Below are 21,818 nucleotides of genomic sequence, written 5' to 3'. Positions count from 1 at the left end.
GGACAAGGAAACTTCGCTCTCAAGAAGTTTGGGACGCTTCCTTGGGACGCTTCCTCCCGGAACGAAAAGCCAAGGGCTTCTCCTTTCGGGAGGAAGGGTCGAATGGTGGGAATAGAGTGCCTTCATGTGCGCGCACATGAAGGCTCCCTAGGTGGGAAGGGAGGCAACACAAGGCACAAGCGGGCGAGGAGGATAAGTCTGCCTCCGAGAGACGCTCCTCAGTGGGACTGCTTCCTGCGCTTCAAGTCTAACGACAGACAAGAATTCGTCCGTTGTCCATAGTTTGTCGTCGCATGTCGCGGTGATTGTCGCGGGTGTTGGTCGATGCAGTAGGACAGCATCGGCGACACGGAACTTTGTGGTGTCGCCGGACAAAAACCGGTGTTTGTCGCTCTAGGGGGACGAGGTTACAACCATCTTTTGGTGCCTGTCGAGAAACAACTGCTTTCGCGTGGGTGTCCGAGACATTTGAGTTCCCATTTGACATTGGATAATCCGGCCCTGGCCTTACAAGTACTTTGTCGCCAACGCGACCTTGACCACGTGTCCGTACGCCCTTGGCAACGTTTAAGGACGATCCATCGTCACAGTTGTCGTAACCAAGTCACGTGATGTCAAGCACCGCTGGAACGGATGCAGGATGCGGGATAAAAAAAAAGTGGGGTCAAAGGAGGTCATAAATTACGATTCCCGGATGTGTTTTTGTAGCGAGTTCAAACGACCAGAAACAACATCTGGTAGCGATACAGAGAAGACGTCAGCTCTCCCGGTAAGTAGAGCTGATACGTTGAGTTATACTTCTGCACCATCGAACGCAGCGATCGGAGTGTCCTGAAGAGTTGATACTCCGGGTGGCTACATCGTGTTTTGCTAAAGCTACGGTGCGTTGAACGGGTCTTCGACTGTTGCCGGCCAACTGAATAGCTGGGTAACTCTGTTTATTTTTATTTAAATATAAAGTGAAAAAAATATATAGACGCTTTTAGGTGGTTACGCACGGGCTCCACCATTACCGACTTTTAGTTTTTGTTTCCTCTTATTCCGTTTGCTTTACTTCATCATTGCCACAGTAGGACAAGTTATAGCCTCTTTAGGTGCTACTGTGTCCTCCCTTGCATAGACCTTTGTAGAGGCTCGTCAATGCTCGCTTCAGTGGCTCGGAATCTCGGTCAGACAGGAGAAGGTTGGCAATGGCGGTTCAATTTGGCGCGTGTTTAAAGCTTCTATAGCCACCACCTATAGACGCTATAGACACAAAGCGTCTATAGCGTCTATAGACCAGTAAAAATAATGGACAGCGACACAGATTGCTTCAAACCGAAGCTTCGTTTTTAACTTAGAAAACCTAAGTTTATATACAAGAGAAACCTCTTTGATGGTTACAAATCAGTAACTCAGGATTTGGGAGTTAGTTCGCCAGGTTGCCTAAGTATTTTACCACGCCCAGCCAGAACTGAATGAATAGCCCCGCCAAGATGAATCTTTTTCAACTAACGGAGAAGGGAACCTAAATTGTAGCACTACATAGTGTTGGGCACACTACGTTATGACGTCTTTGTTTCTTCGCTTCGTCTTCGTCGTTTGAGCTGTTTTTAATCATGTATTACGTTTTCCAGCTCGCCCAATTCACCCCGTAAGTGTTGACGTCACAACATAGCTCTCCGCTCCAAACAAACAGCTGCTAGGGCCGTTCTAATGGAAAAATGCATAGGCGCTCTACGTAAGGTTAGAAATTGTCTGCTGGAAAATGAAAGACGTTTACAATTCCCTGTATTGCCGAATCAGAGCACAGCTCTTGAGAAGGAGGAGGGGGGGTACGGAGAGGAGGGTATGCCCCTCCTCCTCCTCCGTGCCCTCTCATTTTCCCCTTCTCCTTTGATAATAATAGTTTATTTCCATGAAGCATGGTGGAGCGAAGGGTAAAAACCTCCAAACAATGGCATTAAAGTAAAAAAAAAGCGCACGAAATTACAAGACAGCTATTAATCACCTAAACAGTTGCATGCACAGTCCGTGCAAACGAGGAATCAGAAAAAAAATGAGTGCATTTTATGTAGCCTAAACGAATTTAAAAAATCCATTGAGTGGGCGGAGATAAATCACTGCTACAGATAAAAAGAACGCAAAGACTTAAAGGACATAGTGTCAATGCAAACTTAATTTTTTTAAGGAAATGTAACAGTTTTGGTATGCTGTATTGCAACGTTGGCCTACCATAGTTAGTAGAACACTAGACAACCTTCCAATATTCCATGTGTCTAGTTAAATGACCATGTTGATTTGGTGTCATGGCCGCCAGGGTTGACAACGATTTATTATGTTTCATTTTTTTTTCTAATTTTGAGCTCTGGGTCAATCTGTATTCATAAAGACTATACATTTTTAATAAGCTAAATCTTTTAAACAAACTGCCTGTATGGAAATCATAAGGCAGGTTGCACATTATTCTCCTCCTCCCACTCTCCTCCCTTGTGACGGGACTCGTGAAGGCCTCGTGAAGGTCGTGACCTTCACTGTGAAGGTTGTGAGCTTCGTCGTGACCTTCACAAGTGACCTTCGTGACGTCACTTGGGACCCTCGTGACGTCATACGTCACGTCACGTGTGACGTTATTATGTGAAACATCCCATAATGCAATGCGCGGTTACGCCGATGGCGACGGGGATGCCGTTCAAGCCGGTAACGGGCGTCTAAGAGCTGAGCTCTAAAAGTAAATCATTGTTTGTACGCATACTGTCTTTTCAATATCTAGTCATTAAGACTTTTTCTATCGTCCCAGTACCACAAAGCGATCACAAAAGGTCACAATAAAGTTTTACAGCCGGTTTTGCCTTGCTAGCAGACAACAGGGGCTTCGCGGGTTCAATGGTCCTTTCTGAGGGAGTAGGCGACCGCGTTGAATGAAGTTGGTGATGATTGACGAAACTTCTATTCTCGGGGTCAACTTCTCTGGGATCTTTGGAAGCGAAGAGTGCCCGGCACAGCTTCGACCAACGCTCGAAGCGCACGAAAGCCCTTCCGTGGACCTGACTTTCGCAATATTTGAAAAGGTGAAGACACCGTGAAGCCGAATTGACCGAATCACGTACGACGATGACGTTGAGTGAATCAAGGTCGAAGTGCAGGACCAGCACACGCTTTAAGGATTTCTGACAGCAGAGTTGCTTCAGTGCACACAATGCTGCCAACCTTAGGGATGTTCCCTGGATCTAGGGATTTCCATCGTCGTCTAGGGGCAAAGAGAAATTTGTTCGAATCTAGGGATTGTTTTTTAATGGGCTTCAGAGGGCTTTAGAGACACGTTCCTTCCCTTTTTCTTCCTCGTTCCGGCCGACTGCAGGGGGGGAAAAGGCTTCTTTGTATATTGTCGGGGCCAGACATTATCTACAATGGTAACAACAACGATTTTACGGGGCCACACAATGCCAAAGTAACAACGTTTAATTATCTAGAAAGGTTTTAGCGACGCAAATTTAGCACTTAAATGTCCACCCAACTAAGGGAATCTATTCTTAAAGGGGCACTGACACATCAAAATTGTAATTTATTTTATTATCCGAACCGATTGAAAATGATGCCGGGACATTACCCTCAAAATTCGAAACTTGGGAATTCAGTATTTGTGAACTAAAAAAACAATTTCCAAATGCCGAATTTGAAGTTCCCGCGCGATCCGCGCCAGCGCAGTGAGTCAAATTTTGCGGTCTCCTGCGACTCGACTTTCTTTCGGACCTCCGCGCCACGCTGTGAAGCAAAGCGCCGTTGCTACCGCGACCCGAAGCGAGGAAAAGGTGAGGAGCGGGATAGAAGGGTGCCGGCGCGGGGAAAACCGGTTTCTTCCCCGACTCGGCGATAAGCCTCTGCTCGAGCGCCGCCAAGTTTTCCGAGGGAGAACACAAATCCAGGAAGCGACATCACACCGAAATCTGATTTTTGGTATTTCAAAAAGAAAGGCCGTAGTGCGTTCGTCATTGCGTTAAAAAACATGTTTTACGATTGCCGTTATTAAATGTTATAGAAATGTCGCCTACAAAGCTTCTAAATTTCCTGATTTTTGACTTCACCGATCAAAAGAAGCAAGGAGGTAAGCGCGGGAAATATAAACGCCCAAAAATAAAAAGGCGCGCGCCCGCGCGGAGAAATTTTTTTCCCGATGCGTTTTTTTTTTTGCGTGTCTATGACTTCAACTTGCATCGTTTTAGACAATAAAAAAGAGTACGACCTTTGGGGTGTCAGTGCCCCTTTAAAGGGTAACTGCAAAAAACAAAAAAAGAAGTGTTTTTAAACAGTCTTATTGGGACAAGCATGTCACAAAACAAATCTTCCGCGAAAAAAACAAACATTTTTTTAGCAATATTTACGCCACTGGACGTAATTTAGTCGGAGTCACAATTTCTCCACATTTCAAACTCCCGCTCTTTCTACGCGCGCGGAGTGGCTGTTAGACGTGACTCCGTGACGTATAGCAGCTACTCCGTGACGTATGATACCAACTTTGTGGCGTGCCATTTAAAACGGACGAAAAAGCCGCAAACTAAAAGTAGTCTCGCACAAAAAAAAATGTAAACAATTGTTTTTCGCGGAACATTTGTTCTGTGACATGCTTGTCCCAACTAGGCTGTTTAAGATTACACTTTTTTTTCTTTGCAGTTACCCCTTAAGCTAGCCCATAAGGATATTCTCAATATTGACGTAACTGAACACATCTTCTGAAGAGCTAGGGAGATCTAGGGAATTTGCCGATCAAATTCGGGGAAGAAACGACTGAGGAGGTTGGCAACTCAGTGCACATCTTTGTTGTCAAACGAACTTTCTGTAACAGATATAGATTATCGCAGATGGAAGCGGACCCGGAAGCTTTAAACAAAAAAAAAAAAAATTAAGATTTTTTTGTTCTTTTGTTTTTCGAGTTCTCTCCGAACGCTGACAAGACCCTCGTTCCCAATATGCTCAGAGTACGCGATCAAACAATGTCGGACTTAGATAACTAATGTAGCAGCTGCTAGATGGCGTGCGCGCTTTTGAAAAAGGTTACATTGTCCTCAACTTTTTCATCGGTTTATTTTTCTTGTCAGGTTAAAGCACGAAACTTTACCTCTCAACAAAAATCGACAAAAAAATGAAAGCCGTTAGAGCGCAGTTCTTGAGGAGGAGAAGGGAAGGGTACTGAAGGGAAGGTATACCCCTCCTTCCTCCCCCTCACGACCTCATCCTGTCTGCTACTCCTCCCTCCGAGCGGCGTCGCCGTCGCCTCACGAGGGTCACGTTACGCCAGCGGGGTCACGTGACCTTGCGGGGGCCACGTGACGTCACCGGTGTCGCGTAACCTCACGGGGGCCACGTGACCCCTGTGAGGTCACGTGACGACGACAATGACGTTATCACGATGATGTCATCGTCATTACGTCATCAGTAACGTTAGGCGTGACGTCATCGGCATCGTCCCTGATGACGTCATCAGTGACGCCACGCGTCCCATAATGCACCGCGCGGTTTCGCCGACGGCGACGGCGACGCCGCTAAAGCCGGAAACGGGCACCTAAGAGACTGTAAAAAAAATAATAACGTCATCGTCGTTGTATTGTTGGAACCGCAGCACCATGAGCAACGAGGAAGTGAGAGAAAAATACATACGGGAATTCCGGCCCAGAGAATACCCGGAGGCAATGAAAGGGATCCCCGACGTGCACTCCTTTTACCAGAAGGAGCTTCACTTCATCTTCAACTCTCGTAAGCACACAGAGCTCCATCTCTGCCGATGTTTCGGTTAACGTCGAGATAAGTTCTAGCTGTAGTAGAAACAAAGCGCACTTGCCGCTCATTCACACAGAAAGTCGGCGTTCGCAAAGCGGTTGCGAACGCAGTTGTATAAAAAGATCCAGTACAATTGCACGCGCATTTGACGTCATCGAGTGCGCGTGCAATTGTTGTGGATCCTTATAGAACCGCGTTAACAACCGCTTTGCGAACGCGGATCCGCTTCCAGTGTGAATGAGTGGTTACAGTTGTCAGCGGGCTCACATGCGGTGTCTCTCATGTATCTCTCGAACACCGACACCTATAAGCCTCGTGCACGTGCAGCAGGCACGCGAGGGTAATTTTGTCAAGCTTGCAGTCACTCGTGTTTACATCACGAACAAAAAGCCAGCCATAGGCGTCTTCGCGTGCATGCTCCTCGTGCTGCAGGATTGTCGGTGTTGGTTATTTCTGTTTGGCGCTACAGTGAAACTGGTATAGACCTTTCCAATGTTTACAAATCCACAGCTCAGCGTGCGATCTCCACAGCTCAGCACGCGCGTGTGCGTCGCTTCGGAAAGCGAGCAAATCACGCGTGATACGCACGAACACTGAAAATGAAACCGGCCAGCAGCCCTTTTCTGGAAAGGTCTATAGATGCTTTCAGGCAGCTGTGCACGGGCGCCGCCATAACTGACCTTCAGTTTTTGTTCCGTATTATTCCGTTCGCTCCACTTCATCATTACAACAGCAGGACCGGTTATTGCCATTTTAACTGTTACTGTGACCTTCTCCCCAGCATAGGCCTTTGTGGAGGCTCGTCAACGCCCGCTTCAGTGCCTCGGCATCTCGGTAAAACAAGAGAAGGTCGGCTATGGCGGCTCAATCTGGCGCGCGCTGAAAGCGTCTATACTTTGTCTCACCTTATGGACTAGCCGCGAAAGCTGCGAAAGCACGAGCGGCTAGCCTTGACCGGAACACTCGCTGCACGGGCGCTGATGCAGCCGTTCATCCAAAGCAACCAGCTCGCGCTTTTAGCATGCACGGCTAACAATAGTCCATGCTAAGCTGAGACGAAGTATACATTCGATAACGCTAATCATATTGTTTGTCGTTCTTTCTTCTGCATTTGATAAAACAAGAAAAGCCCGCTCAGATTTCAAGATTGTCCTGTAGCGACCCTCCCATGGCATAGTGGACGGCACTAGGCTCCGCGTCCAGCAGGCAATTGTTAACTTTCGCCGTTCTTTGGCTGCCCCTGTGACGATCCCCAACTTTCGTGCACACCAACGCCTCGGCGCAGGCACTAAAATCAGAATTTCAATTGAACAACAACAAACGTCACAATGTTCCTCGGGAATATTTTAGATGACAATCATAAAATATTAATAACCAGTAATTAAAACTTGGACGCGTATAAATTTTATTCCATGGCCCTCCAATTTCTTTTGTTTTTTCGAGGTGAATAATATGGGTTCAGTTCACAAAATTATGCATTTCTGCTTTTTTTTTTGACGTAATATTGTAATGCTCCCGAGTACTGTAGTTGCTTGGGCATCATATAACTTAAAAATCAATTATAATCTGGTATTTTTAAAAAGCTTTCTGGGACACGGAATGTCCCAGAAATGTGGCCATGCAATAAAAGGCCGGCAGACCGCGCTCCAGATGGAGTACCCACTGAGGTCTTGACGTGTCACCGACTATAAGCGTCGAGATGTTTCGGTGGCCCCCTCTTACGCCCGAGTCCCTCTAGAGCGACAAACAAGAACAAAGCCGACATCAACAAACCTCGAGCACGTGCAGCCTGCACACCAAGGTACTTCTGGCAGGCTCTCGTCTCCCGGGCTTGCTTCCCGAGCCTGACTTTGGGTCCTTCACGTGCATGCTGAACGTGTTGGAGGCTTGTCGGTGTCGGCGGTTTCTGCTTCTCGCTCTAGAAAGACTAGGGCATTATGGTTTCCATTCCTGACAGCGTGATCGGAAGTTTCCTTTATATCGCGTCAAAAACCAGCCAGCGCCTGCGCTGGCTGGTTTTTGACGCGATATAAAGGAAACTTATATCGCAACTTTTGACGATATAAAGGTTTTTGACGCGACAAAACCAGCCTGCGCCGCTGGCTGGTTTTGGGGCTTCCGCGGTGTCGGCCACGACCCACTAAAGGGATTTCCCAGTCCTCCTTCTTTTTCTTTATTTTTTTTTTCTCCTTTTGGTGCTGGGTGCTGCAGGCCTCTGGCATGGACCCTCGGTCTTTCTGCTCTCCCCGGCATCTCTTTCTGAGTGCAAATAAATATTATCAAATATATTATCAAAAAAAAAAACGATTCCTCGCTACTTATCAGCAGTAGCACACTACAAGTTACTTGGGTCTGTTTAAAAAACACGACGGAAGCATAAAGGTATCTCATTTTAAACTCTCACCGTCAACGTTGAGAGTCTGACATTTTGATATCAACGTTACAATTTTGTTGTCTTCGTCCGTTTTCTTTTTTTTATTGTTCTCCATCTCAGGGTGTACAAGATTCCTTACCAGCTCGTCTGCACTCTTTCACTGCTGACATTGTTCTTATCTTTGTCGATAAAAGCGAAATTAATAATAAAAATGGGCATTATAGTGACACAGACAGATGCGCTAGGCTCGCAATGCTGGCTATCACGATCGCCAGCCTCTGCCAGCGCTCATGGCTTCGGAGCCAGGGTAATAAAGAGAAAGAAGTTGACTCGAGCCAAAGCTCTGGTTCGGACGCCTGCCTTTTTCCTCCGGCGTTTATAGCACACCGCCGACATCATAGTGAGCCTCTGACCAATGCGAATGCCAAACTAAAGGCCGGTTCAGACACTTGCGTTTGAGTGCGTTTGACTGCGTTGCGGCGAAAACCGAAAGCGAGTCACCGGCACATCTGTGCTTCGTATGAAGCGTGGAATCCAATTCAAAGAATCTTCTTGGCACGCGATATAAGCAGCAGGGATGTCCTGGTGTCTCGCTGCCGCAACGCAGTCAAACGCAGTCAAACGCAACTGTGTGAACCGGGCTTAAGCAACACCTTTCATCGTGCACCTTAATAGACATGGCAAGCTTAGCTCCACGAAAAAATAAGAAAGCAGAAAAGGAAATAGAGAGGAAGCCGGAACGCTTCGAGAAGACTTCGCGAGTCGCCAAAACCTTACGGAAAACGCAAGGCAAAAAAAGTGGTAGAAAAGGAGCACCTGGCGACGCTTTGAAAAGACACGGCGGCAAGCGTCAGCAATACCGAAACTGAACGTAAAGACAAACACCGGTTATTACTGCGATAGTTGTTAGTGGGACCCTTCGCGGGTTTCGCGCCACGGACCGCGCTCCATATCGACTCGGGCCATTTTCGGCACTCGGCCAAAGGTATCCGCATTGACGACAGGCCGCCGACACCCCGTCGCCCATCACGTCCCCTGTTACCTGGCGTCAGCTGATGCCATGACGTGACATTGTCATCTCAAGTCACGTTGTCTGCAGTGACGCCAAGGGACTCGACATCGGATGACACCGTGAGTCAAGTAATGTCATGACGTCACGTGAAATTCAGACGTCACTTGACAACACGTCGTCACGTGACGGCACCATAACGGCACGTAGAAACATAAACATGAGACTGCTGCTAATGGAAACAATAAAAACATAATGTTTTCGCAAACTGTGTTAGGAAGGTTCTCGGGTGATAAAACCAATAAAGCTAGATGGGTGTTAAGCCGGCAAAACCACGGGCGTGAGATTAGCTGGAGCTATAGATTAAAAAATTCAGTGCGCAATTTTGGAAGTGTTCTTCAGTGACCACAAGGCGGTGTTAGTTTGCGTCCAATAACATTGCATATTGCCGCGCGCAAGGCTGAGAAAGCAACGCTCGGTCACGGTCCTCCAGCAAGTTCCCGTTTATTCATGTACCGCACGTAACTTCTATCATTTATCCCTGCTTTTGTTTTCTAGAAAGTGCGTGTTCATTCTCGCCCCGATCACGCGACGCTCGAACCGCTTTCGCCGAATCTTCGAGATAGCGGCGCACTCTAGATAAGAGGCCGCCCGCGACCTTGTCGAGTCGGTCTCGCCCCAGCGTTCGACTCTGCTGCCACGCCGACTTCGACGCCCGCGACGCTCTATTATTATCTTTTGTACTCTTTTATTTTTGGCACAAGTTCGCCACATTAAACGTTTATTTCTTCTTGTTTATTTCCTGTTTTCTTTTGGTCACCACCCGTGACATTTTGGTGGAGGTGCGGGGTACCGCATGCCCGTGCAGCGTTCTCCTCCAAGGGACCGCAGTGCAAGTCCGATTCCCGGCTCGGTGAGAAGACCACTCACTGCAGAACCTGAAATTCGGACCAGCCGCCGCACCAAGGGAGAGGATCCTGAGTACGGTTTGCTCCTGGACAAGCCCAAGCCGCAGAAGACGACGATGGCCAACCAGTCGCAAGCCCCCGCCGCTTCTCCCGTCGTCTACATGCCCGTCGCACCGCGGACGGCTGCCCCCTTCCACGTTGAACTCTACGAAGACGTCGAAGACTGGATTGACCAGTATGAACGCGTTGCCCGCCACAATGGCTGGACCGACGAGCAACGCCTGCACAACGTTTACTTCTCGCTTGAGGGAACCGCCAAGCACTGGTACGAGAACCATGAGTCCTCTTTGACGTCGTGGGACATCTTCAAGACCGACCTGAAGGCTACGTTCGTCAACCACCACCGCCGAGAGAGAGCCGAGGACCTACTGCGAACCAGGACCCAGGGCCCCAATGAAAGCGTCACGAGCTTTGTGGAAGACGTGCTCCGCCTGAGCTCCCGCGCCGATCCTCAAGCCACCGAGGGAAAGAAGCTGCGCATTTTGATGCGGGGCGTGAAGGACGACATCTTCGGAGGCCTCGTCCGCAACCCGCCGGCAACCGTCGACGCCTTCGTCAGCGAGGCGACAAACATCGAGCGCGCCCTCCAAGCGCGCGCTTCCCACTACCAGCGGCAGCCAAGCGTCACTGCAACCGCGCTGCTTAGCGGTGAAAACGTGCCTGGTACGGACATCCGCGAAATTATCCGGGAGGTTGTCCGGGAGGAACTGCGAAGGTTGCTGCCAACCACCAGCCGTCCGCCAACCATTTCCATCGCCGAGGCTGTCCGAGAAGAAGTGCATCGCGCGCTCCAACCAGAGGTTCCCGTCACCAGGGTGGCACCGGAGGAACCGACGTTGAGCTACGCCGCCATGGCCCGACGACCGCCGCAAGCTTCCCGCCAAGCCACGGCGCCACCCCGAAGAGACGCCCCAACGCCGCAGTACCCCCGACGGCCGGAAGATCAGGCGCACGTTCCCCCAGAGCGACCTGCGCCGAGGAAGACAGACGTCTGGAGGACGGCCGACCGACGCCCGCTGTGTTACCACTGCGGGAAAGCTGACCATGTGTACCGCCGATGCCCATACCGACGACTCGGGCTGCGCGGATTCCATCCAAGCGACCCGCGCCCCCGGTATGGTGAACGCCCTCGGGAGATCGACGAGTACCTGCGACGACCCCAGTCCCCCGAGCCTGCGTCACGCCGAGAGTTCCGGTCGCCGTCACCACGACGTCCAGCTTCGCCGATGCACCGACCCCGACGTGAAAGCCTGTCACCCCTCGCTCCACGCCGGGGAAACTAGGCGCGGCAACCCCTGGAGGTGGAGTTGCCGAAGACGACCGACGCCAAGATCCTCCACGAACGTCGGAGGGCCCCCACTCGAACGCTACCGGAGACCGAAACGACGCTCCTGAAACGGTGTCCAACAACCTAAACGTCATCATCGACGGCCACGACGCATCGGCACTCGTGGACACCGGAGCAGACTACTCAGTTTTGAGTGGGAGGCTCTCCCGCCGCCTTCGAAAAGTCACGACGCCGTGGGAGGGACCTCAAATACGAACCGCCGGTGGGCACCTCATCACACCAGTCGGGCGATGCACCGCTCGCGTCGAGATCCACGGTGAGACGTGCCCTGTAAAGTTCGTCGTTCTGCAAGACTGTTCGAGGGACGTTATCCCCGGAATGGACTTCCTCTGCGAGTATGGCGCCGTCATCGACCTCGGAGCAAACCGGTTGACGCTGCGAAAGCCTGTTTCACCACCGGAGGAACCCAAAGCGACGTCATCTGCGGTCCGAGTCCTCGCCAGCCACGTGAACTTACCGCCGCGGTCGAGTGTTTTCGTACCCGTCGGGATCACCGAAGATTTCTGCGGCGAAGTTCTGCTCGAAGGAAGCCTGCAGTTGCTTCTGGGAAGAGGAATAGGCGTCGCAAGAGGAGTTGCTGAACTTCAGGATGGCCGCACTGTGGTCCTCGTCACGAACTTCCGAAATGAAGCGCAACACCTCACAAAAGGTGCAGCCGTGGGCCAGGTCGAGGAACTCCAGAACTCCGCCGCTGTCGCCGCCATTACTGACGAATTTTCGCCACCTCAGCAAGACAGTGCGTCGCCAGCGCAGCTCGACATTGACCCTAAACTCCCGGGCCCGAAACGACGACAGTTGATTAACCTTCTCGCCGAATACCGCGACTGCTTTGCCACGTCGTCGAAGGTGCGCCAAACCACCGTTGCGAAGCACCGCATCGTTACCGAGGACGACGCGCGCCCGGTGCATCGATCGCCATACAGAGTCTCCGTTAAAGAAAGGCAGGCGATCCAGGAGCAAGTTCAAGAAATGCTGAACGACGACATAATTCAACCTTCAAGCAGTCCTTGGGCCTCTCCAGTCGTACTGGTTAAGAAGAAAGACGGGACGCTTAGGTTCTGTGTAGACTACCGGCAGCTGAACACGGTGACGAAGAAAGACGTCTACCCACTCCCCCGCATCGACGACACTCTAGACCGGCTGCGCCACTCTCGTTATTTCTCATCGATGGACCTGAAGAGCGGCTACTGGCAGATCGAAGTCGACGAAAGGGACCGAGAAAAGACAGCCTTCGTCACGCCGGATGGACTGTACGAGTTCAAAGTGATGCCCTTCGGACTGTGCACGGCGCCAGCAACTTTCCAACGTGTCATGGACACCGTACTGGCAGGACTAAAGTGGCAGAGCTGTCTCGTCTACCTCGACGACGTCGTCGTGTTTTCCAGCGACTTCGACGAGCACTTGCGACGACTCCGAGCAGTTCTCCAAGCCATACGGACCGCCGGACTCACCCTGAAGCCGTCAAAGTGTCGGTTCGCTTATGACGAACTGAAGTTCCTCGGCCCCGTGGTTAGTAACGAAGGTGTCCGCCCAGACCCCGAGAAGACTCGTGCCGTCGCAGCATTTCCAGCGCCAAGAGACAAGAAGGCCGTCCGAAGGTTCCTTGGGCTATGTGCCTACTATCGGCGCTTCGTTCGAGATTTCGCAAGAATTTCCTCACCGCTCACACACCTCACGAAGGACGCCGAGAAGTTCGAATGGGCCGATGAACAGCAGCAGGCATTTGACGAGCTGAAGCGACGACTACAGACTCCTCCTGTTCTTGGACATTTCGACCAGGATGCGGAAACCGAGATTCACACGGACGCAAGTAACGCAGGGCTTGGCGCGGTTTTGGTTCAAGTACAAGAAGGCACCGAGCGAGTCATCGCCTACGCAAGTCGGACATTGACCAAGGCGGAGAGAAATTACTCCACGACTGAGAAAGAATGCCTTGCGGTCGTCTGGGCAATCACGAAGTTTCGTCCGTACTTATACGGGAGCCCGTTCCGGGTAGTCACGGACCACCACTCGCTCTGCTGGCTTGCGAACCTCAAGGACCCGTCAGGACGCCTCGCGCGGTGGAGTCTCCGACTACAAGAGTTCAACATGACCGTCGTCTACAAGTCAGGCCGCAAGCACAGCGACGCCGACTGCCTGTCCAGAGCTCCCGTCGCAACACCTTCCGGCAGCAGCGACGACGATGACGACGAGTGTTTTCTGGGCGCAGTGAACATCGACGACATGGCCCGGCGTCAACGAGACGATCCTGAGCTGCTCGCACTAATAGAGCACCTGGAAGGGCGCGGGAGTGCGATGCCACGTGTTTTTTCACGAGCGCTGCCGACCTTCGCCATTAGACAAGGTGTACTCTACAAAGAGAACTTCGGGAACAACAACTCGCCATAGCTGCTGGTAATCCCGACCGACCTTCGGGAGGAGATCTTTCAAGCCTGCCACGACGACCCGACGTCCGGACACCTTGGTTACAGCCGGACCCTGGCACGTATTCGTGAAAAGTATTACTGGCCCAAGCTCCCCAAAACCGTCCACCTGTACACGCGATCATGTCATGAATGCCAGCGACGAAAGAAACCTCCGACGAGGCCGGCCGGACTCTTGCAGTCAATTCCTCCGCCAACAGCACCCTTCCAGCAGATCGGAATGGATCTACTTGGCCCTTTTCCGCCGTCGACGTCGGGAAATCGCTGGATCATCGTCGCCACAGATTATCTCACGCGGTATGCCGAAACGAAAGCCCTTCCTTCCGGAACTGCTGTGGAAGTTGCCAAGTTTTTCATTGAATCCATCGTCCTCCGGCACGGCGCTCCCGAAGTCCTGATCTCAGACCGTGGATCCTCATTCATGGCCCAGCTGACGCAAGAAGTCCTTCGTCTCAGCCACACCAGCCATCGCCGCACCACGGCGTACCACCCGCAGACCAACGGGCTAACGGAGAGACTCAACAAGACCATCGCCGACATGATCTCCATGTACGTCGACGTAGAGCACAAGACATGGGACGAGGTGCTGCCGTACGTCACATTTGCCTACAACACGGCCGTACAAGAGACCACCGGAATGACACCCTTTCAGCTGGTGCATGGGCGCAAGGTAACGACAATGCTGGACGCTATGTTACCCCACGAAGCGGCTGTCGATGCAAGCGACGACGCCCAGGTGGTTGCCCAAAGGGCAGAAGAAGTCCGTCAGCTCGCCAGACTTCGGATTCAGGCTCAACAACGTGTCGACACTGGCCGCTACAACCTTCGTCGTCGGGACGTCCACTTCCAACCCGGAGACAGGGTGTGGGTGTGGACACCGATCCGTCGCCGCGGCCTCAGTGAGAAACTGCTGAAACGGTACTTTGGACCATACAAGGTACTTCGTCGTCTCGGCGAGCTGAACTACGAGGTGATGCCCGACGGAACACGAACATCGTCACGCCGCCCACCACGACCTGAGGTCGTCCACGTCGTGCGCCTGAAGCCGTACTACGCTCGATAGGACTGTGGACCTTTTGTGCTCCAAAAGACTCTTTAGTTTATCGTTCTTTTTTATTTTGATTTGTTTTACACTGCATCGGGGCGATGCACTTTTAAAGGGGGGAGTAATGCCGCGCGCAAGGCTGAGAAAGCAACGCTCGGTCACGGTCCTCCAGCAAGTTCCCGTTTATTCATGTACCGCACGTAACTTCTATCATTTATCCCTGCTTTTGTTTTCTAGAAAGTGCGTGTTCATTCTCGCCCCGATCACGCGACGCTCGAACCGCTTTCGCCGAATCTTCGAGATAGCGGCGCACTCTAAATAAGAGGCCGCCCGCGACCTTGTCGAGTCGGTCTCGCCCCAGCGTTCGACTCTGCTGCCACGCCGACTTCGACGCCCGCGACGCTCTATTATTATCTTTTGTACTCTTTTATTTTTGGCACAAGTTCGCCACATTAAACGTTTATTTCTTCTTGTTTATTTCCTGTTTTCTTTTGGTCACCACCCGTGACAATATGACGTTCAGGCAACCGCACCAACGACATGGAATGATTCACGCATACATATGCAATTCCGTCGTTTATGGAAATGCAACTTGGGCGCGCGATTTTGGATGTGTTCTTCAATTACCGCAAGGCACTCCTAGTTTGTGTCCAATAAAATTGTTTAACCGACTCACGAAGGGCTCTCTACTTAATGCACCCTTATCGATTCCAAACAACGCTATGGAGATTTCGTTCTGTAAGTTACTTGATTTAATATATACGAAACGTCTATACGGACTCAATAGTGCGCGATCGCACCTCTGCCGTTCATTCAGTTCATCTCTTCGGAAATGACACCTTAGCGGCTGCGACGTGCCACCTGCAGCTGTCGGAGTGTTTCACATTACGGGTTGCGTAAGTGCCTTGACTTTTTGATTATTTATGGCTCAGTTATTGTCTTGTCTTCCAACCCTGTGAGTTTCACATCCCACAAACGACTCCGATTCATGTAGAATGTGATTTACTTTTGCTTCACGATATATTCGTACCTCTCTCAAATTTAGAGGAAGTAAGATCTTTGCGAGCCTTCGAGTGGTTCAGTGAGATCAATTCTTACAGCGATGTCCGACTCCTGGCGAACGCTTCTGGACGTTGGGTGTGGGCCCACTGTTGCCAACGTCTTTCCGGCGACAAGAAGGAAGATTCGGAGCATTGTCTTCAGTGACTTGGTGCCCAGAAACCGAGAGGAAGTAGAAAAGTGGATTCAAGGGGCTTCGGATGCCATGGACTGGTCCTTCATGAGCGAACCACTGGCCATCTTGGAAGGATGCAAGTGAGAAGGGGTTTTAACAGATCTGTAGACTTGCAGCGAACTAATAACAGGTAGGTTCCTTTAGCCGCAGCTCCAAATACATCTTACAAAAGAAAGTCTCCACTCTCTGTCTCAGACGTGTTTTCTTCTTGTATGATGGTTCAGTCCTGTTGGTCATACCGAAACCGTCAGCAGACATTTTCCAAGCATAGACGTATGTATGACGCAAACATGGCTCGGACACACATTAGACGTGTCCTCGGATTATTTTGTCATCCTGTCTACAACGAATACCATGTTTTTTTAATGATGCGCGAGAAAGGTGACTGTGGCTTTTGTCTTTACATTCTAAAAACTTGTTCACACATGTAGCGGAGCGCTACAAGAATAGCGCTGACCTCGCGCTAAGCGCGTGCTGACGGGAGCGTTCACCAGCTTTGTGTCGCACCGTCAATACTGTTTGTTGTTCATGGCAGACAATAAGTAGCAAACGACACCTGAGAAGCGCTACATTAGCGCTTCGCTGCATGTGAACTGGCCTTAAAATCACACCCCATTTGGACTTCTTTTTCTACGGCGATATTCGTTATTGGCGAGGTTAACGCAGAAGCTTAGATGCGTGCTTCATGCTCGTCGCCGACGGCTCAATTTATCGGGAAATCAGACTGCCAGGAGATGTTCCAGGGCCGCATGAACACCCTCCGCTAAATTCGCCGGTTCGAAAAGTCCGCTGTATTTTAAACGCGGCGGTAACTGCTGGCAGCAGTGTGCAGCATCTCGGCGGTCGCCGCCGTTCATTCGATGCGCGCTCCGAGCAACCGGAACTTGTTTCTTACTCCGGTCAGTGACAATTTGAGAAACTATAGTTGATGCTTGGGCGAGTTGGTACATACTTCGGAATTAAAAACAGCGCGGAAAGACGAGGACCAGACAAAGAAGTGACACGGACGTAGCGCTGACTTACAACTGAGTTTATTGAACGCAAATCGCAATATATATTTGCGGCGTCACGAACAAAAGAACAGAAAAAATTCAGCCCATGTGATGTATCACCAATAAACTTAAAACAATGATAAAAAATATATATATATTTATATACATATGGTATAAAAAGGAAAAAATGATAATAAAATAAAAAATAAAAATGCGCCATCACACAGCCGTAAAAAGTACGTGCTAAAAAAAAAAACGAGCAAGTCAGAGAACCAGAGAATTCATCTCTTTGCCTGATAGGGCCACCGAAGGACTGCTTACACATGCTGCACCCAACCTCGCTATCTCTACAGCCTCTAGAATTTCCCGAGTAAGCTGGTCCCTATGACGCTTAACAACCTCACATCGTTGGAAGTCGGGTAGGCAACCACAGTCGCGGCAGTGAATGCCCAGATGACCGGACGCGGTTGTGGAGACACTGTAAGCGTGCTCTCTTAACCTCTCGTTGAGACAGCGGCCCGTCTGGCCAACGTAGCGCCTGCCACACGCCAGAGGGAGAGAATAAACAACCCCCTCAGAACACGAGACGAAGCGATCTCGATGCCTCGTACTGCAAGCCGTGGTTGCCCTCGAAGATGGGTTAACAGCTCTGCACAACCTGGACAACTTGTCCGGGGCAGAGAATAAAACATCGACGTCACATCTGCCAGCAATGCGTTTTAGGTTGTGGGACAGGCCGTGTATGTAGGGAATGATCACAAACTTTCTTCTTTCCCTTCCCTTTCTGTTGTCGGCCTCTTCTTCGCTTGTCATAGGGCTGCTCTTGATAACTTTCAGCAAAGACTCGGCGACCCTTCTTCGAGGGCAACCACGGCTTGCAGTACGAGGCATCGAGATCGCTTCGTCTCGTGTTCTGAGGGGGTTGTTTATTCTCTCCCTCTGGCGTGTGGCAGGCGCTACGTTGGCCAGACGGGCCGCTGTCTCAACGAGAGGTTAAGAGAGCACGCTTACAGTGTCTCCACAACCGCGTCCGGTCATCTGGGCATTCATTGCCGCGACTGTGGTTGCCTACCCGACTTCCAACGATGTGAGGTTGTTAAGCGTCATAGGGACCAGCTTACTCGGGAAATTCTAGAGGCTGTAGAGATAGCGAGGTTGGGTGCAGCATGCGTAAGCAGTCCTTCTGTGGCCCTATCAGGCAAAGAGATGAATTCTCTGGTTCTCTGACTTGCTCGTTTTTTTTTTTTTTTAGCACGTACTTTTTACGGCTGTGTGATGGGGCATTTTTATTTTTTATTTTATTATTATTTTTTCTTTTTATACCATATCTATATATATTTATATTTTTTTTATCATTGTTTTAAGTTTATTGGTGATACATCACATGGGCTGAATTTTTTCTGTTCTTTTGTTCGTGACGCCGCAAATATATATTGCAAATTTGCGTTCAATAAACTCAGTTGTAAGGCAGCGCTACGTCCGTGTCACTTCTTTGTGTGGTCCTCGTCTTTCCGCGCTGTTTTTAATTCCGAAATTTGAGAATGGCAGGGGCGTGGCCTATTCTGTTAACGCTTCTTGCTTCGTAATTTGCCCTTCGGCGTTCTATCGCCTAATGCTGCAACGCAATTGGCTGCCGCGCAATAACGGATGTAAAGAACTCGCCACGCTCCTCGTTTGTTGAGTTATCGGGGACTCTCAAAGCAACACCCACGTAACGCAGGGACGTAAAGAATGGAGCAAGGGACATCGAAGAAAGGACACGGGCGGCCGCCAAGAAGGTCATCCCCTGCGACGTCCTGGACCCTAATGTCCTCCCCGAAGAACACAAGGAAGCCTTCGACATCGTCCTTTCCAGCCTTTGCCTCGAGGCGGCGAGTCGGGATGAAACCACCTACCGGGCAGTCACTCGTAACGTCTCAAGCCTGATTCGCCAGGGAGGGCACCTGATACTGTGCGGCATCGCAGGATCGATCGAGTACACCGTTGGCGATGCTACGTTCCCCGACCTTGGCCTGACTAAGGCCATGGTAGAAAATGCGCTAAGTGGATCGGGGCTCCGGGTGAAACACTGGAGCTCGCTTGACAAGCCCATCTCTTCGGACAGCCCGAAATATTGGGATTTCGCGTTCGTCGTCCTAGCCGAAAAGCTTTAGAGGGAACGCAAAGCGGAATCTGATGGCGAGAAGGCTGTCGAGATTGCAAATAAGGCTTAATTCAGATTATAGCAACAATGATTTCCGGCACCCAGATGGCTGTATTTTGTGGCTCTACGTTGAAACTCCGATGAGCGCCACTAAGCGGATTATTTGGCGGAAAGAGAGTGGAATTTTTCAGACTGTCATGTAATGGCTCATTTTGTTCATTTGGGGCGAAATGGGGCAGTTGAGGAGGAAGGGGGATGTGCTCTGTGTCTCCAGAATCTTTTGCGCCGAAAGCAGCGCGTAATAACGAAAATAAACGATTATGCTCTCGACAAACGTGAAGTCTTTCTTCTGAACATTATGGCCAGCTATTGTGAAATAAAATTGTTTCGTGGACTCTTGAGCTCTTATTTTTTTTCCCTCGACTTCACTCCTCTAGCTCTTCCGCCTATAATGCACTTGGATACAAGCGATGGCCGCATCCACCATTCACGAATAAATGTGTTTTCGATCAATCTTCAACTTAGAGCAATCCTTTTTGTGGTCCAATGCTGTCTGGCATTTCACTCCTTTCGGAACTATGATCTCGGCCGTGGCCTCCGCAGCGCTGCGCCAAGCGGGCAACGACCATAGTTTTAGCCAGCACGAGTACCGTCTGCGTCGCTCGGGAAATGACACCGTATATATTGCCCGAGACAGGTCTTTCTTTATAGAGTGCAGCTCTTAGGCGCCCGTTTCCGGCTTGAGCGGCGTCGCCGTCGACGTCGCCGTCGGCGTAACCGTGGGGCCCCGCAAGGTCACTTGACCCCCGCAAGGTAACGTGACCCCGGTGCCGTCATGTGACCCCCGTGAGGCTATGTGACGCAGTGACGTCACGCGACCCCGGCGATGTCACGTGACCCCCGTGAGGTGACGTGACCTTACGGGGGTCACGGATTCCGGCGACGTCGCGTAACCCCCCTGAGGTCACGTGACCCCGGTGACGTCACGTGATCCCCGTGAGGTCACGTGACTTCCGTAAGGGCACGTGATTCCGGTGACGCTACGTGACCCCCGCAAGGTCACGTGACCCCGGTGACTTTACTTGACCCCCGTGAGGTCACGAGGGTCACGTGACGTCACGAGGGTCACGTGATCTCGCGGCTATACGGCGACGGCGAGGCCGCTCGGAGGGAGTAGTAGCAGGCAGGATGAGGAGGTGAGGAGGAGGGTTATACACATGTATTCAGTGTAAGTTTAATTTAAACACATCGTTAATTCGAAGTGCTAAAAATTAAATTACCCAACCAAAAAGGCAATATTTGCACTCATTTTTGTAATTTATTGTTCTGCTCTTTTTTTTTATATTTTAGTTCCATGCTCGTTGCATACGACTTTAGAGAAGAGTGCCCAAAATATTATTTTTAGCTGTATTTGAAATACTCAATTCCAGGTATTTAGGTACAGGTGACAAACACATTCCCAATATGTAATTAAATGCTAAATACTAAATAATTCAAAGCATTTCTAATACGCTTTTCAAATACTCGTATTTAAAATGATGCCCATCTCTGCCACATCGACCTATTTTTTTGGGCGTTCATCAGCATCCTACGGGCATTCGTGTAACACCCTAAGGGTGTTCGCTCTGAAACAAGCTGATTGCTGATTGAGAGTGTAATCAGCTTGTCCCAGGGCTAACGTTAGAAGGGCACGTTACCCCTGACAACTCATCTGAGAAGTAGTATTACACCCTTGAAAAGTTTAAAACGTTTCGTTAATTTCTGGTTCCTGAGAACTTATAAGAATTTTAAAAAAAAAATGAGGACGTGGCGAGTTTTAAGAATATTATTATTGCTCCACACAGTCCACAGCCAGTAAGTGTGCGGAATTTTCTAAATAGGAACGCCGAAAAACGTACCGCTAAGCAAGAAGCCTGAACATGACAACACACGCCCTGCGTTTCTTTAAGTGTGAGTGACTATAAGAGTCACTCACACTTAAAGACGTAGCCACTCACATTTACCGGGGGTGGCTATGTTACGTTCTGCTAAATTTATAATATGCCCAAGCCATGAATCAAGGACTCCTTCAAAGCAAACAATAGACAGAAGTTTGACAGGGGAAATAATTATTAAAATAAGACGACCAACCAATCCCTAAACCAGGGGCCCAACGTTTCGAAGCCTGTTCGGCTTTTTCTTCAGGGGCGTTTATAGATGAAATGAGCCACAATCTTCTTTTGCGTCTATGTCGGTGACAAATGCGCACTATCCCTTCTGCTCCCTCTATGGCTGTTTTTTATGACACCTGGTGGTGCCCGTTCACATACACAGATGACAGTGCGTCTACAGCCCTATTAATGTTTGTTCCCGTGGTCTGAATGTGCCAAGATTCAAAGAAGAGCCTCCGGTGGGGGTTAGTTTTAATGTCCAAGATGCGCCTGTGAAGAAAATCAATGCGGTGGTCGATTTTTTTTTCTTTTTTTTTCAGTAATCAGCACCCGCGCTGCGCTCTTGATCGAAGTTGCGCGCGTTTACCTTGTGTTGAC

At 50.2% G+C, this 21,818-nt stretch overlaps 1 protein-coding gene across 1 annotated transcript; it reads left to right on the top strand.

Annotated features, from left to right (window-relative positions):
* The first annotated feature begins 5,600 nt into the window (after positions 1-5,600).
* Positions 5,601-19,300, top strand: LOC115324228 (nicotinamide N-methyltransferase-like). The gene is made up of 3 exons (XM_040214732.3): positions 5,601-5,730; positions 16,022-16,235; positions 18,868-19,300. Exons 1-3 carry the CDS (start codon positions 5,601-5,603, stop codon positions 19,298-19,300), a joined length of 777 nt encoding a protein of 258 aa, XP_040070666.1.
* Positions 19,301-21,818: the final 2,518 nt, after the last annotated feature.

This window comes from Ixodes scapularis, unplaced genomic scaffold (genome assembly GCF_016920785.2).
Source record: "Ixodes scapularis isolate PalLabHiFi unplaced genomic scaffold, ASM1692078v2 PGA_scaffold4__175_contigs__length_147842914, whole genome shotgun sequence".
Lineage (NCBI taxonomy): Eukaryota > Metazoa > Arthropoda > Arachnida > Ixodida > Ixodidae > Ixodes > Ixodes scapularis.
Note: the sequence above shows the minus strand (reverse complement) of the source record. Positions and strands in the feature narration are given on the sequence as shown.

What these genes read in the sequence shown, in the direction of transcription:
- LOC115324228 (XM_040214732.3), top strand. Translation starts at nt 5,601, where the DNA reads ATGAGCAACGAGGAAGTGAGAGAAAAATACATACGGGAATTCCGGCCC. An exon ending in TCACTTCATCTTCAACTCTC is followed by an intron (nt 5,731 to 16,021) that starts GTAAGCACACAG and finishes CAATTCTTACAG; the next exon opens with CGATGTCCGACTCCTGGCGA. An exon ending in GCCATCTTGGAAGGATGCAA is followed by an intron (nt 16,236 to 18,867) that starts GTGAGAAGGGGT and finishes CACGTAACGCAG; the next exon opens with GGACGTAAAGAATGGAGCAA.